This window comes from Acartia tonsa, chromosome 10 (assembly GCF_053477335.1).
Source record: "Acartia tonsa isolate MP-2025a chromosome 10, ASM5347733v1, whole genome shotgun sequence".
In the NCBI taxonomy this organism is placed as follows: domain Eukaryota; kingdom Metazoa; phylum Arthropoda; class Copepoda; order Calanoida; family Acartiidae; genus Acartia; species Acartia tonsa.
In genome coordinates, this window is record NC_137269.1 from 16,150,889 (window position 1) to 16,167,655 (window position 16,767).

At 29.9% G+C, this 16,767-nt stretch overlaps 1 protein-coding gene across 1 annotated transcript in view; it reads left to right on the forward strand.

Annotated features, from left to right (window-relative positions):
• The window catches only part of LOC145329541 (uncharacterized), a 106,520-nt gene that overhangs the window by 64,630 nt on the left and 25,123 nt on the right, over window positions 1–16,767 (forward strand). The window contains exons 23-30 of the mRNA XM_080173811.1: window positions 4,050–4,144; window positions 5,148–5,207; window positions 7,184–7,230; window positions 10,116–10,183; window positions 10,771–10,826; window positions 11,230–11,307; window positions 11,783–11,884; window positions 12,373–12,412. Coding sequence (XP_080029937.1) covers window positions 4,050–4,144; window positions 5,148–5,207; window positions 7,184–7,230; window positions 10,116–10,183; window positions 10,771–10,826; window positions 11,230–11,307; window positions 11,783–11,884; window positions 12,373–12,412 — 546 coding nt within the window. The remainder of the gene's footprint in view (window positions 1–4,049; window positions 4,145–5,147; window positions 5,208–7,183; window positions 7,231–10,115; window positions 10,184–10,770; window positions 10,827–11,229; window positions 11,308–11,782; window positions 11,885–12,372; window positions 12,413–16,767) is intronic.

Here is a 16,767-nt window from a genome sequence, read left to right on the forward strand (position 1 = left end):
TCTTCCAAAATAGTTAGAAACCTTCCCAGAACCTATGATAAGCTACCCTGTAAAGGAGAACCATATGGGTTCAGGGGTTAGCGAGATCCTTTGTCACAAACAAACAATTTGTTTGCAGATTTCTATGATTGTAGTCTTTGCCTTTTCTAAGATTTAAAGTGACTTTTCAAAATCAGTTTTATTTTTATTTTATTTTACCATTATTTACATTATAGAAAATAAGAAAATGAAATTTTTTGTTCTTTGACCGCGGATATTTGAACACGGGACCAAGCTAGAGACAAAGTAAAATCTAAAATAAAAAATGACTGATAACTTACCACAAAGTTACGCCGGTTCGAATTACCATTATTTAATCCGAAGTAGTACAAATTTTGTGAAGATTTCTGCGGATATAAAAATCAAAATTTTATAAAGTAACAGGATATTTGTCTGTGTGTTTGTATGTTTGGAGGGTAGGGAGAGTAATATAATAGTTATTTAAAGCATCGTATTATTAACTATTATTATATAACACTGGCTTTAATCTGAAATGATTGTGCATTTTTATATTCATAGAAAACTGGATATAATAAGATGTTAAATATATTTTTCAGTCTGTTATGTTAAACAAAAAAAAATTTGAAAATTAATGTCTTTGCCCGGAGTCAATCTTGGATACCACGACCTTAGCCGTACAACGTACCCCTGTGCCACAAAAGCCGCATTAATAACAAACAAAAATTGGTCATATTTTCACAACCCACAACAAAATTAATAATGGGGGTTAATCAACCCTCCTTTTTCTTCCATTGTTTTTTCCTTGAATATTAATCTTTTTCTTACATTGTCTTATACCCTACTATTAAACTTTTTCTTCAATTTTCCAATCCCCGACTATTAATCTCTGAATATTATAAGAGGGATAGAAATTGAAATTTGTGGAATGGGTGGGAGAGGGTTTACCAAATTTCTTTTATAAATATTATTATAATAGCTAAAACTATTACGCCGATATTAAATTACACCAAATTTTTGTTAAAAATATTGTTATAAGAGCTAAAAAACGTTCCGCCGACATTAAAATACTCTTTTGTTTTAATTTATTGAATATTTTAAATTTAAAAAAAAGTATTTTGGAGAACCCTATTTTTCCTTTACTGTTTTTTGATGTATATTGTTAAAAGAATATCGTTTTTAGGATTATTATATGTGTATTTACTATATATATGTACGGAAAGTAAAATAAAGAAAGATTTTTTAAGATAAGATAAATATCTCAAAAAGTACTTTACGTATCTTATTGGCATGTTTAATAATCAATTTAAAATTAATCTAATAATTTTTACAAAGACGACATTAAATAGGTACAATTTTTAAACATGTTGATTGTTGAATTAACACCCCAACATGTGTAATTTCTTGCCACGTCAAATTTTTAAAAATTAACCCGCTTACGCTAAAATATAATAGTTTAGATAGATGACCGTTATGAAAACATGTGAAATTTTAAAGTATACTATAAGACATAATTTTTTGTATACATTGTCTAATTTTGAACATTTAATTGGTATCCTCCATAGCTCAGTGGGCAAAGTACTGGCTATTGATTATAATTATCGAGCGTTTAAATCCTGGCTGAGATCTATTTTTTTTCAGTTCATTTCCTTGTCTACCTTGGATGCGAGTTCAAGACTTACAAAAAACAAATTTTAAAAAATAGCTTTTTGGTATTTTAAGTGACTGTTAATACAATGTAAATGTAAATATATAAACTTTTACCAAATATTACTTATTATATCAGAGAGTGAAAATGATATTTAGTGTTTGGGTAGTTTCGAACTGACATCCTTCCGACTTGAATCGATGCAAAACTGAATCCTCATCTCTACCCCTGAGCTAAGATGACCAATATAAAAACATGTAAAATTTTAAAGTATACTATAAGACATAAATTTTTGTATACATTGTCTAATTTTGCACATGATAATAGGTCTCCTCCATAGCTCAGTATATAGAATGTTGGTTTCCTTATCCATAGATCATGGGTTCGAAGCTGTTCGAGAGGGCCGGGGATTTTGTTGTTGTTGAAAGTTGGGAGTTTCTGTGTAGTAAAAGTTGTCGCAAATATAGGTATTAAATAAAATCTCGGAAACCGACAGGTCTACAATTTTAGGATTTTTTCTGGGGGTAATTGTACTACCCAGAAGAACTTTTGCTACTAATTATGTACATGACAATTACATTTCAATGGTTCCAATCCTTATTAAATTTCTTGTTGAGGGTTTCCTTAGCCATATATATTTGACTTAGGACACCGTCTTTATGTTAAGAATTATCACTTTCAAAAGGAAGAAGGGGTCATGAAAAGAAAACGGGTTTTCACATTAGCTTTTAAAAGGTTAGGTTAGTTTAAGTAAATGTTAATGATTGCCTCGCAGGGGCTATAAAATGAAAAAGCTACTGCAAATATACAACGAAACCCGCAACTTCGTGTTTCTTTCAATGATCCCGAAAAATTTAACAATTATTTAATCATTATCCTTTACTTCCCTGTAAAACAAGTGTCTAACAAAAAAAGAAAGTAAAAGCTCAAGTAAAAAAGTTCCGAGAACATATTATATAACTATATGTATAAGGACAAAAAGAAATAAAAAAAATAAACAAAATTAGTTTACATAATTTTGTCATCAACCGAGTTCTTTAGATACGCTTTTATTTTTATACTAGAATAACATTTATGGGAATTTTTGCTCCCATAACAGAGCAATAATAATTAATTAAAATGTGTCGGGTTTTTTTCAATGTTAAATAGGCAACCAACCTTTTACGTTTTTTACAAAGTCATACTGTATTTGCATTGATATTAATGATACAAAGGCTAGGAAGATATTTTCCTAGTTAGAAAGTTATTGAACCCCTGAAAAAAAAATAACCACTATTACTCACGGCTTTACATTGTTAACCTCCCTTAACTCTAAAGGGATATCACTTACAAAACAAAAACTAATAAAGCTAATTAGTAAAATATAAAGGACGGAAGGGTTGGTAAATTGTAATATTGGGGGAGGGGGGATCAATCTCATTCTTTACCTATAAATATTCCGGGTAGAAACTGGTTTTCATCAAACTGCTCAATGACTGGAGAATGCAAAATGCAAATTTTCGCCCATTTTTTGGCATCAACTTTGTAACAACGTGTCCAAACAATATTGTTAGTAAATTAACAATAGCACAGATATTCTATAATTAAAGTATGTTCTAACTGCCATTTGTTCTATTCGTTTTCTGTCTCTGAGATTTTAACGCTAATCCAATTATTTTGATGTATATTATACTTGATAAATTTTCTTGAAAACTAAGTAATGGTCTACAAATGATTTTTGGCTATTTTTTGAGAGATTAGACAATTAAGTCGAAAGTAAAATTTTAAGAATAATGAAAAAGTTTTTTTTTTGTTGAAAATGAAGTGTTCGTGGGAAAGGTGGAGTAAATAATAACTTATCCGTAGTAAGGATTATAAGTCTAAATCAAAATATCTCAGCAACCACTAGACCGTTGGTGTTATACTTGAATAAAAGCTTACTGGTAAAGCCAGCCACTAATAGTATAGATAGTTACAAACAATTTATAGTTTATGTTTATCTATGAAAACACCTTTTAAACAGAATTGAGAGCCACCTATCAGTTTTCTAACTTTTCAATCTATCTATTTTTATAATCCATAAGGAAATAGGAAGTCGTACTTTACCTCAATTAACCTAGAATTTATTGCAATCTTTAGTACCACAATTTAGAATCAACTTGTAAAAAAATTAGAACAAGTGTTTTCAGATATTTGTATAAATTGAGAATTAATTATTTGATACATGCCTATTATAAATTAAAATACAATAAAGTTATAGAAAAGCTACGCTCAAATACTACTGCGAAATTAGATTTTACAAACAAATCTGATAAAATCTTACTTTCATTTCTTCAAAAAGGACTTAAAAGTGCGATACTGAAATTAACGTTTATACATTGGATATTGCTAGAGCGTTGGTTCTAATAAATTATTTTTATTTTAGATAATCCATTAGTTTGTTCTTGTCGAACGTACAAGCACAAAATATGGATCAGAAACAACAGAAAATGGTTGGATACCTCGAGGAAAAATAGCAAGGTAATTAAATATTAAGTGTGAAAAAAAGCTATATGTTGCTTATTACTGAAACCTCTAGCAGGTTCTTTCACATAAAGTGCCTGTTGCGCGCCGATAATCCCCCCTTTATTTTTTTAAATAAATTAAAAACCGGTTGGGGGATCTTTTGCCGAGCCCCTGTGGGGAGCTCTAATCTTGCAAGACCTATAACTAACCCTGAGGTCCTACTCAATATCCAACAAAGCCTAATCAAACCTGACCTAAAGAAATGAACCCAAAAGTACCCACTTCCCTTTAATTTTAATTTATTTTCAAAATATGGGGCGAGAGTATCAATGTTCATAAAGGTGTTTTGTAGGAATGTGCAGAAAATTTCAATAAATGGGAAGAGGGAGGGAAGGGGGGGAGGCGTTGTCCATTAGGTTTTTCTTAACTTTATAAAAATGCTGAAAATAAAAAGTATAATTGCATGATATTATAATTTCATGATAAATAACATTCCATACAAAACTTATAAAAACATTAATTGAAAATTAAATGAAAAAGGAATACATTTTTCTCAGCTACTTTTTTTCTAACTTTCTATTTTTCTTTAAATTTTAAGAAAATCAAATAAGCTATTCTATATACTTATTAGCTTATGTCTTTAAAATGCTTACTGTATTTTTTGGCAATAAGTATTAGGTGGGACATGGGTGTGTTTCTGTCAATTTTAATTCTAGTATATAGAAGACAATGCAAAATTATACCAGGGTTCGGAAGCCGCGCCTCAGCCGCGCATAAGTCTCAGTTTTAAACCTGCTTGTGGGCATAAAAAAAAAATTTCAGATAGAAGGATTGTCTGCTAAAGAGCAGTTTTATACATCCACCTGAATTTTGTAGTGATAACATGAAGATTTCACGGAGGCTTAAGCGCGGCTTACGCGCGGCTTCCGATCCCTGAATTATATCTATGAAAAACTTTGCCACTTTACTAGAATAAACCCAATTTTATTTATTATTTATTTATTTGTTAACTATTTAGATTGGACCCCAGTGCGCAGAGCCCGAAACTGTTAAGGATAGATATCTCTTCACAATAAAGGCAAGCTGTTTTATATTAACCTGTCCGACTAACCGACAAACGAAATTTTATAAAGCCTTGCCAACAAACAATAAAAAAAGGGATTGATTATTAGGAAATCTAAGCCTCGCAAGCCGCGATTCAGCCTCGCGAAAGCCTCAATTAAATCGTCATATTATAACTTGAAATTTAGCTAGAAGTCTAAACCTGTTCCTAAACAAACAATCCCTCTTATCGAAATATTTTTTCACACAAAGGGGTTTTTATCTAGGGCTTATGCGCGGCTGACGAGCCCTAATAAATCCACTTAACTCGCCGCATAAACAAATCAAATAAAAGAATAAATGGAATATATTGTTTTATAAACGCCCCTAGAGGCCTTTATTGTCACTTGAGGGGGGAATTGAATCCAAATATTTTAAAATTTAGATTTAAAATTTTTTTGTTTTTTTAAATTGTGGGGGGGGGGGGCAAACAAACAGACATACAGACATCGTTCTACTATGTATTATAGAAATTTTGTTTTGCTAAATTAACATTTCGTACCTAGTTATTCAACCCTTCATTATTTGACCTATAAATGAAATGAGAAAAAATTCTTCTTGAATAAAATTACCAAAATACAAAGTCTAATTTGCATTTACAATTAATTTTTTTCATTCATTTCATGAATGTTTTTTATGAATAGAAATATCTGGTTGCGTGTGTGTGTATGTGTTTGTGTGTGTATCTGTATGTATTAGTGTATGTGTATGTGTTTGTGTGTGTATCTGTATGTATTAGTGTATGTGTATGTGTGTGTGTGTGTGTCTAGTCCGTGCGTACTGTGCCCTATCTTATCTTATTTATGATATTTGAGAGTAGTGGAAGATAATTAAAATTATGCTAAGATAGATATTACTTCTAATTTCATATGCGTAGACTCACTGAAACTTCTAATATTATTTACTAGTTTCTTCACCGCTAGCCTCTAGGGAGCGGTAAATAAAAAGCTTAAAACTACCCCTAGACCAAGCTTTTATTAAAAACACGAGCAATTCGAAACAGCATTTTAGAGCTCCTTAGCTTTAGACAAAAACCCTACTACTTTACACAATAGTATTTTATATTATATTTAATTAACAACAGTTTGACTTTACAAAAACATTCGATGTAGTTGAAATTTTAATATACCGTATTATGGTGTATCAGGTACATGAAGAGTTTTTATTTTCCCCTATTGAGAGGGTAAAGAGGATATAGGATTAATCTTTTTTATAACCTTTAAAACCCTACCCGAAAAATGGATTCAAATTTTTACCTTTCATAAACCAAGGATTGCGTTTGCCCCCCTCCACCCTAAATAAGAATAAGAGGTTAATCCCCTCCCCCTTTTATTCAAATTTTACCCCAAAATTTACCACAATTGGGATTTTTAAACTTCCCCACCCAAAAAAGGATAAAATATTTGAACCTCTTTTAAAATAAAAAAAACGATTAAAAATATATCAATTTGTAGAATAAACAAATTCCTTTACAGGATAAAATGTAGCTACGATACTAAAAAGGAAACAATGTTAAGAAATCTTTTAAGATAATTAGACCAAACTCCTTAAAAAGTTGTATTACTTCCCCTGAGTAAATACTTTTATAGTTTACAGTTTTTTCTTAAAACTTTTCTTCTAACACAGATTATCTTTTAAGTTTTTAACAATACAAACTTATCATTTTGTTGCTATACGTGTGATTTTTGTTGGAGAGTAAAGATTTTCCTTCATAAAATTGTTTTTAGTTTTAGAAAACCATGTCTTTTTATTCATAAGCAAAAATAGAGAAAGAAAGATGACAACATCCATGAGTAGCGAAGCACAAATAATCATGAATGGACAAAATGAAAAAGTCATATAAAGTGGAAAAGATTAGTGTAGAGTAGAGTAGAATTGATCTAAAAAAAGATAAAATTAGTAAAGGAAAAAAAATTAAAAAGATAAAATTAATTTATGTTTTTAATATTTCAGGATTCTGAATTGTGTCCTTTGCCATCAGTTAGCAAGTTTACTGTAAGGTAAAAATAATTTATGATGATTGAATCACCTTACTTAAAACTTAAAAAAGACATTACCTAAAAACAACAATAACAGTTTTGTGTGAAAAATTCACGTGGTTCATTTTTTCAATAAATTGGTTTGAATTTAGTGTCTCCTATATGTAATGACGCCAATAAATAGATGATTCTTTTATATTTAATAAATTCAGAATCTAAATTACAAAACTTATTTTTAAATTTAAAAATTTCCCACTTGACTTTTGTTAAACTGTGATAAACGATTATATCTTGGAAGCATATCAATGGAAAATTTCTAGAGGTCCATATTAGAAATATATCTCTGTGTATCAAAAATAAATAAAATTTTGATTCAAATATGATAGATCATTTTGTTTTTCCAAAAAAAACTGAAGTTATTTTTGTCTGGTTAAAAGCGTTTTCTTATTTTGGACAAAAATCTTATTGCAAAATGTTCAAAATAATTAATCAAATGTTTCCAAGGAAAGATTTATACCGTATTTAAGAAAAAACTTTTTTTTTAAAATTAATATATTTTTACTATATTCAACATAAAAGCATGAAATATAACCCGTTTGGAAATATTTTTGAAAAGAGGTATTCTCATATCTGGATCAGGAATAGACTTCCATCTGATTTTAACAATTCAAAAAGGTTCAATATAATTTTTATTAAGAAAACAAGGATGACAACATCCATAAAAGCGAAGCTCTGAAATGGAAGTATAAGCGAACATTAAAACGTGAAAAGTGTCAGACCTGAATAAGTAGAATATTTATGCAAAAGCCTATACAAAATAGTAAGTAAATTTGTTGCAAACTGCTAAAATACATGATACTGTTTTTGGACATACTGACATTTTTTGACTTAATTATAGAGATGCTTTAATTATGACATTGTACCTTGTTGTAATAGGAATCAGTTATACAAAGATTGAAATCGATAGGACGATTCTAACCTGTTTAAATTAACAAAAATGAGCTCACCGTAACGGACGTACGGACGGACCTACCCTTATTATAGAAAAGCTTCGCTTAAAAAAAAAATTTTACTCTAGGATTCCGTAATTCTTCCGTCTTTGAATTATTGTTTTTCTTTGTTGTTGGATTTTAATAACATAATTAAATCATCTTTCCTAATATTACAATATATTTTTAAAATTTTTTTAAAAATAGCTGATAATGATTGCTATTCTACTGAATAATATTATCTTTACAAATATTTTGGATAGATATCTTATATTACTTTTTGTTTTATCTTGCTTATGAGGGCAAACGACAGTATTTTCAATTAAGGAAGGAATTTTGAAAGCTTTATTTGTTCCTACCATCTTCCTCTTTGCCCCCTCTTAATTCTCATATTTAAGTTGCCATACTTCTTTACACTAGGAAGAAATATTTTTAGATTCGTAGCTACTCTTAAATAATAGACTAAATGGAAGTCTGGCTATTAAATAGAAATTTTACTTATTAAATGTAACAAATCTTACTGAACATAATTGCAGTACATTTATGATAGAAGGATGAAGGTTAAGAAAGAAAAAAGAGACGGTATATCCTTATTATAAAGAAACTGCGCTACTAAAAACTACCAAAACAATACACTGTGATCACTTGTTCTCTTTTGAGAAGAGAGGTATAATTTATTACCTCCTAAACTTTGTTACACAAAACATATTGACTAAAGATTGATAGTTCCAAACATTTATAATTCAATACACCAATACACTAGAGTGGTAAAGGCTGAATGAAAACCTGTCTCAAGGTATAATGTTCTTCAATTTGGTGCACTGTAACACGGCTACAAAGCCCCCATTTCCCCCCCAACTTATAATAGATTACTACATGTAATGACTAATCACTGCATTCCCTAAAAGTGCCTATCAAGCACTAAACCTCCCCCCCCCTTAATTTTCAAGAAATTGAAAATATGGGAGGTAGTAGTTTTCTTTTCTCTTGATGCGGCCTATACCTGCGGTGCCCTACCCCTGTAAAGCTACCCAGTACCCAATAAAACCTTGCCTAAAGTATTAAATAAAATCAAACAAAAACTTTTCCTGTGAGTAAACCACTGACAGATGAAACCTGTTATAATATTGTTGTTCTAAGAAGATTGCCTGTCTATGATACTTTTTGTTTCCTTCGACTTTTTCCATCGGAATTAATTCTTTTAAAATATGCCATAATGAATAGGACATTAGGTAAAAAAAACAAAAATCTAATATATTTTCAGTTTATTAGTCTATTCTTAAACCTCTATTTTTCCGTCTCATTATTTAACATAAACACAGCAAAAAAGGGGAATGGGAGGGTTATGTTGATGCCCTAATAGTATTTTGTGGTTTTGTCGCAATAAATAAAATGTCATTCATTCTAAAAAAACATTAATATAAATAAATTTAAGAAAAAAACACTCTTTAACCATATTTGGTGTATATAAAAAAAATAGTTTTATAAATTTAATTTTATTTTTTAAATAAATGAAAATTAGAAAAAAAACATAATAAATAAAAATCGATAATGAGAAAGTAAAAAAGCTTTATATATTAACACACAGCAAAAATGCAATTAATAAGTTAATGCTAATTATTGTCAAATATAACCTAAATAAAAAACATTTTCTGTAGTAAACATGGAAAAATTAATAGTGTTAATCTTTAATAGGAATAATTGAGAAAACTCAAGAAAAAGTTTTAGCCTTATTGAAAAAATTATATTTTTGAGAATAGATAAATGGAGGCAAAACTTTTTCTATAGGTGTCATATTCCTATATTTGTTAGTTTTATTTTACACAATATACATATTACATATCCCTTCGTTCCATATGAAATAGTAAATATTACATCATAAATATGACAGATCAAAAATATTTTTCCAATTTTCAGAAACATCACAACAACTTCAGTTCTAATCTCTTGGGAGTCAACTGATAGCAATATGACGGGACTTAAAGGTAGATAGATAAACAGATAGATAGATAGATAGTTTTTTTTGTTTAATTAAGATGTTATATTTTGTTAATATTTATTTGTTATGTGAGTATAAAATTAATCCTCTGGATAATCCTTGTGATCAATTAATAGCATATATTGTTTCTCATCACATTCTAGCGCAATGTTTTTTATCTTAATTTCTGAGTGGCGCAGCAACTTTTATTATTCCTATCTATGGGCGTTTTCTTTTAGAGAGTTGGTGGTGATGCCCGTACTTAAAACAGGTTTTAACCTTCCAAGGACCTGTGAGTAGCTACATTGTAAATGGGATATGCGGAAAGTGCCATGTGTGCATCATAAAAATACGTCTTTTATCCATCTCTTTTTAGGGGTTTCTTTTCCCACTTCTCCTCTCATCCTCCTTTTATGACAGATCTTTATGACGTCACACATAACACATTCCACATATTCTTCTAAAGGAGAACAATATCGGTCCAGCGGTTAAAGAGAGATTTGGCCATCGTCAAAAACGCCTGCTCTACAAGTCATGATTGTAAATTGGACAAAAAAGTAAAGATAATGTATATAAATTTTCTTTTATTTTTAGGATTTTTGGTTGCTTATCATCGATTAGACCAAAATGATGTAGTGAAAAAGTACAAGGTGCGCTCATTTAAGTAATTTAATTTTCTAAATTATCGATTTGATTTAGGTAAAAAATACTTTTTGTTGGGTTTACGGCTATTAAGAGTATTAAGAGTTATTCAAAGGGAAATAGATCGCCAACCAAATTCACTTTTTCATTCGAATAAATGTTTTCATTATAAAATAAGAAACCCACAAAATTTTCAAAAATCTTAAAGCCTGGTTACTTATCATGTTCTTTGTTTACTAATCTAGTTCATAACAGATAAAAAACTTGTGTTTTTCCACCAGACACAAACCGGTTATTAGCTGAAAAGATATAAACGATGTGGATATTAAAATTATAAAAATATGATTAAAATCAGCTAATTATATGAGTTTTATTTTAATATTCGTTAAAAATTGTCTGTTTATATTTCAGGTAAATCCTACTACGCGACTGTTCCAGCTGTTGAATCTAAATGATAACAGTGTCTACCTTGTCTGTATAATAACCCAGGTATACTTAATTGTCTGGGAGGGAGGGGAAATTGGATGTAAATTAGACTGTTAACCAAAGTTGTATAACCACGTAGGTTCTCGTAGGTAGAAAAACTTTAGTTACTTTTATTGAATTGTGATTGGTTGGTTGAAAAACTATTAGAGTCCAACCTTTCCACCGATAATTGTAATCTAGAGCAAATAAAGAATTTTCTTTATCGTCATAGAAGATGTATAATCCATTTATAGTCAATTGTTCCATCCATTAAGATCCTATCTTTATTGCAGAAAAACATCCATATGTAGCGAACAAACGAATAAAGTGAGAAACAAAGCAGAAAAAGAAAGGGAGAAAGAGAAAGAGAGAGACATAGTTTTTAACTTTGACTCAAAACCGGTTTTAATACGGTGGAAATGAATCGTATTCGAAGACAAAATTTAAAACGATAAATAAGAAGAAAACTATACATTTCTTATAATACTTTACTTTTCAGGGAAGCTCCTTTTCTGATTATGAATATGGTGAAGACACAATAACAAGCAATGAAGAATATCTAGATAGAGAAGAAAGAGATTTAGAAGGAGATGGCGCAGAGGTATGAAAATAACTTAGAATTTGTGGGACAGACAGTGTGGTTTTTTTGATATTCTCACTTAACAACCGACAAAAATTAATCCTTTTTTTTCAGTGGGTTAGGGATTTTTATATCATAATAAATTATTTCAACAATTTATGCCCTAACAATCCGTTTTCTTAACATTTAAATTTTGAAATATAAATGTATTAGGACCAATTTACTAGTTTTTGTTTTGAGAACATTACTTAAAAGCAACCCAATTTGGCTATAGAATAATTTGATAAATTTAGATAAGGAACACAAAATTTTAAAGATTAAATAGATAACAAGAAGGATTTTAGGTCAATTCAACAGTTTAAAATGGACGTACAGACTATTTGGTCAGAAATTAAAAGGACAATTCTAAGAAATTTTTTGTTTTAAGCTTTCCGTTACAGACCTGTGAATATCCGGAAAATTCTAAATGAAGAAAAGTTTAGCTTTTCAAAAGAAAATTTTATTTCTAGGACGATGTTTACTATGCAGACCGAGACTTTTCACCATTTGCAGGAAACCGCCTGTAAAATTCTAAATTTTATGCATTGTAAAAAAAAGTTTGTCCAGCCTGTTTACGTAATGATTTGAGAAAAAAAACAAGGATATAACCGTTGGTATCAAACGTATATAATAACACTTTTTGTTTGATAGGCTAGGTTATCACTCAGAGTAATGCATAGTAATTACTCACAAAAAGACTCATGTTTAAACTATACTTCCGGATAAAGGTCATCAAATCGAAGGTTAAGTTGCTTGTATCGGTTTGCAAAAAAAAACATTTTTAATAGATTTTTTAAATTTTGGATTAGTAGAAAATGGAACATATCTTTGAAATGAAAAAGAGAACAAATTTTGTAGTCAAATTAATATATGATCAAATACATATAGGGTGGTTGTTCTCTACAAAAAAAATGTCTTTATTTTATATATTGTTGTGCCCTTTTTTTTAAAGATTTGTGTGTGTGTGTATTTAATTTTCTTCTCAGTTTTTTTATTCTTGTGTGTGTGTGAATGAGTGTGTGGGTGTGTTTGTTCGTTTTTTTTGTGTGGAAATAAATCTTTATGCATAACAGTCTAATATTAGTTTGTGAGTAGAAAAAAAATAAAATCGAACCCATAGCTATTAACATTTTTTACATTGTAATATATTACTGAATGCTACGCGTCATTTTTTCTCTAGTGGCAAATTATCTTAGAGTGGTAGTACCTTCCCCTAAAATAGATGTAAACCTTCCCAGGGCATAAGAGAAGCTACACTGCAAAGGAGAACCAGCGGTTAGAAAGATCCTTTGGTACAGACAGACAGACATTCAAATACAAACACACTCAGACATTATCTTTCTTTTGTATTAGTATTTATATCCAACAAAAAAAGGTGTCATAAATTGTTGAAAATAATAACTTCTTATCAATATTTTCTCCCTTAACAAGACAGAATTTTCAACTTTAGGAAGCTTTGTTTTTTTAAGCAATTTAAATCATAGTAAACCATTAAAAAAACCTTGATCATACAATTTTTAAATTCATTTCAGACCGTTTCACATGGTTTGTATGAACACACGTGTATGTGTGTGTGTATGTGTGTGTGTGTGTGTGTGTGTGTGTGTTTGGTTATTCCCAATGGACATGGGGACCAGTAGTGCACCAAAACTTTTTAAACTTTAAGGTCCTACTCACAGTGGAATATCCTATAAAATAAAGTAGTAAGGTTTTTTGCCTCAATCTTAGGATCTTTTTAACCACTGAACCGATTGGGTTCTCTATTTTAAGTAAGCATCACATAGTTCCTGCCATGGTTTTAGGCTAATTTTTTTTTAAAACATGTCTTGGGATAGTTTTAAGCTATTTTCTAGCCTCAATCTGCCCCTTCGAATACAGAGCCCCTAGATAAAAGGGGCGTATCCGCTAGGTCTGTTATAAAAGCGTAAGAGCTTCCGCTTGTCGGCGAGGGGATTGTTGGGTTCGAATCCCAGCCTAAGACGTTCAAAATTGTTTCTAATGCAATGATTGGCTTATAAAAAAAGTTTAATAATTTAGTAAGCAAAGTTGAGACTTATCGACAATTATTGTGCAATTAAAGGTTAGCTACATGATCATACACTTGATTAAATAAGATCTGATCTTGCTACAGAGTGGTTAATTGAAAATTTAAAATTGTAATAAAAATACTTATAATAAAACTCGCAAAAGAAATTTTGATTTCTATTTTATTTTCTGCTTGACCCCACTGTGCTTTATTCAATTAGATAATACAGAGACTTTATATTCTTTACAAACTTTAATAATAATATCATACTTTGCCCCTAGTTGTAGAAGCAAACCTACTCAGTACAAACAAAATTATTAAGAAAAGAAACAAAAATGGAAATCAATTCACACAAATTGAGTATTAGACAGATATTTCAGCTGGTTGATATTAATTTTTAATCAAGTATTTAATATTAGTATCCTTTTTAAAAGCGAAGCTTTTCTATAATTAGGGTCGGTCCGTCCGTCCGTCCGTCCGTCCGTCCGTACGTCCGTCCGTCCGAGATAGATAGCTTTTATTCGTTAATTTAGGCATGTTAGAATTGTCCCATCGATTTCAAACTTTGCATGATGATTCCTGTAGTAGTTGGGTACGATTTAGAAAGCGTAGCAACTCTATAATCATTACTAGAATGCCCGTACGTCCATTTTAAACATGTTGATTTTTCTACTTTTTTAACAACAAATTTTCAAGTGTTTAAATTATCCGTTTGATCTGATTTTTGGTATATTGATTCTTGGGACAACAAAGAACAATATTATAAGCGAAGCAACTCTATAATCAAGTCCAAAAATGTAAGTATGTCCATAAACATTATCCTGTTTTTAAGCAGTTTTTCAACAAATTTACCTACAATTTTGATTCGATATTTATACATTTATGTTCCGATTTTTCAGTTCAGATACTATACAAGTGTTAATGTCTGTTTGTCCTACCGTTTCAGTGCTTCGCTTTTATGGATGTTATCATCCTTGTTATTTTACTTTTTATAAACTAACAACTAAGAACACATAGAAGCCTCTAACGGTACTTAACTTTAAAAAAATTTCTTGGCATATACAAAGCTTAATTGTAAAAAAGAACCATATCAATTCAGTTAGCAGCACATAGACAGAAAGACAGAAATGCATCCAGTTACTTTTATATGAGGATAGTATTTAAGTTAAAAATAGAGTTTGCATAATTATTACTGTGTTTTTTTGCGGCTAGTAGGCCCTATAAAGCTCAGTTTTTTTAGTGATCTTTATTTGTCAGTCTATGACAATCTATTATTTGATAAGTTGCGATTAAAGAAATGTACCAGTCTATAAATCATATGTCTAGAGTAATATATTATTCAGATAAAGAAAACTTTTTCTCATAAGAAGTTTTAATATTTGTTAATCTGTATTATTATTATTTCAGTATAGTTGTGAATATCAATCATATAAAGTTATTTATTAATTTGTACGGTTGCATATCTTTATTCACATTAACGGGATCAATAATGCGTACAAGACCGACGTTTAGACTAGGACCGAGGGTGTACATTTTTATAACAGGTAAAGAAGGCCTAAAAATTTTGCAGCTAAAATGCAAAAAAAGGCCAACTTTACACGTGTTATCTCTGGCCAAACGTCTCTGAGCATTATTGGGTAACAGTTTATGACAAGCCAGCCGTTTTGCAGCTAACGACATATAAATTACAAAAAAAAGTCGGCGTCTGTCATGCCTTGGTTAATGCAATTCTTATCAGCCCTTGCAATAAGAGAAATAAGTAAGTCAGTAAGGGAAAAATATATAGAACATGGTTCTCAAAATGAAATGGTAAAAACAAAATAAGTAAAGCTGTATAAAGGAAATGATTTACCTATTGTTGATCTTTTCTGCAATTTTTGTTGGAAAGAAAAGATTTTAGAGAAACTACGATTTTCAGTATGTTTAAACTGAAATTTTCTTATTTTTTTTTACTGAATATTATTGAACAAGGAAGGCTGTATCTATAGGTTATGTAGCGATTTGTTAACCTTTGTTTACAAAAATACAGCCGACATGAAACAAATTTTGATTGTTTATAACTTTTACAAGAATCACGTTTCCCCACTCGGTGTCTTTCGGACAGGCGGATGGACGGACATTTTAAACTATAGAGTAGCTTCGCCACAAAAAATAGATGAGTTAAATGAGTTAAGACACATAGCATTAACAATCATACTTCGGTACTCTTAACTTCATAGTAGAGTAGTTATGATACTAAAAAGTATAGACTTTGTTTGTTCAGCAATCTGGGTTCACAAAGTTTTTTATTCAAAATTTTATATTTTCTTTCTCTTGTGTTTTTTTAATATGAAAAAGTCATGATGAAATTATTCTAACCGTTACATACATTATTAATCAACAGTTTTATTTAAATATTCCTTTTTTAAGGTAAAATCCCTTCTATCTTTTCTCTTCTTCCAGTATTTATCTTTATAATGTTATTCTCATCTTATCTTTTTTTATCACTTTTTACTTTTTCTTTTTGTCTCTATAAAAAAACTAGGGGCTCCGTATTTAAAATCCAAGACCATATTAGAAGAAAAAACGTACAACCATTTCCAAGACTTTATTTTTAAAAGTAAAATAACCAAAAACGCTGGGACCAATATATATAAAGCATTCCAAATGTGTCCAGTAGTTATCAATATTTTCAGACAAAAAAAATCTTACCACTTCATACAATAGGATATATTACTCTCACTTTCTCTATAGTTGAGTATTTTCACTTTGACAATGTCAGTTCTCCCAATCAATTTGAGTCTTTTAAAACTTTTCATATAACTTCAAACTTTTACTTGAAATACATAGTAAACGTGGG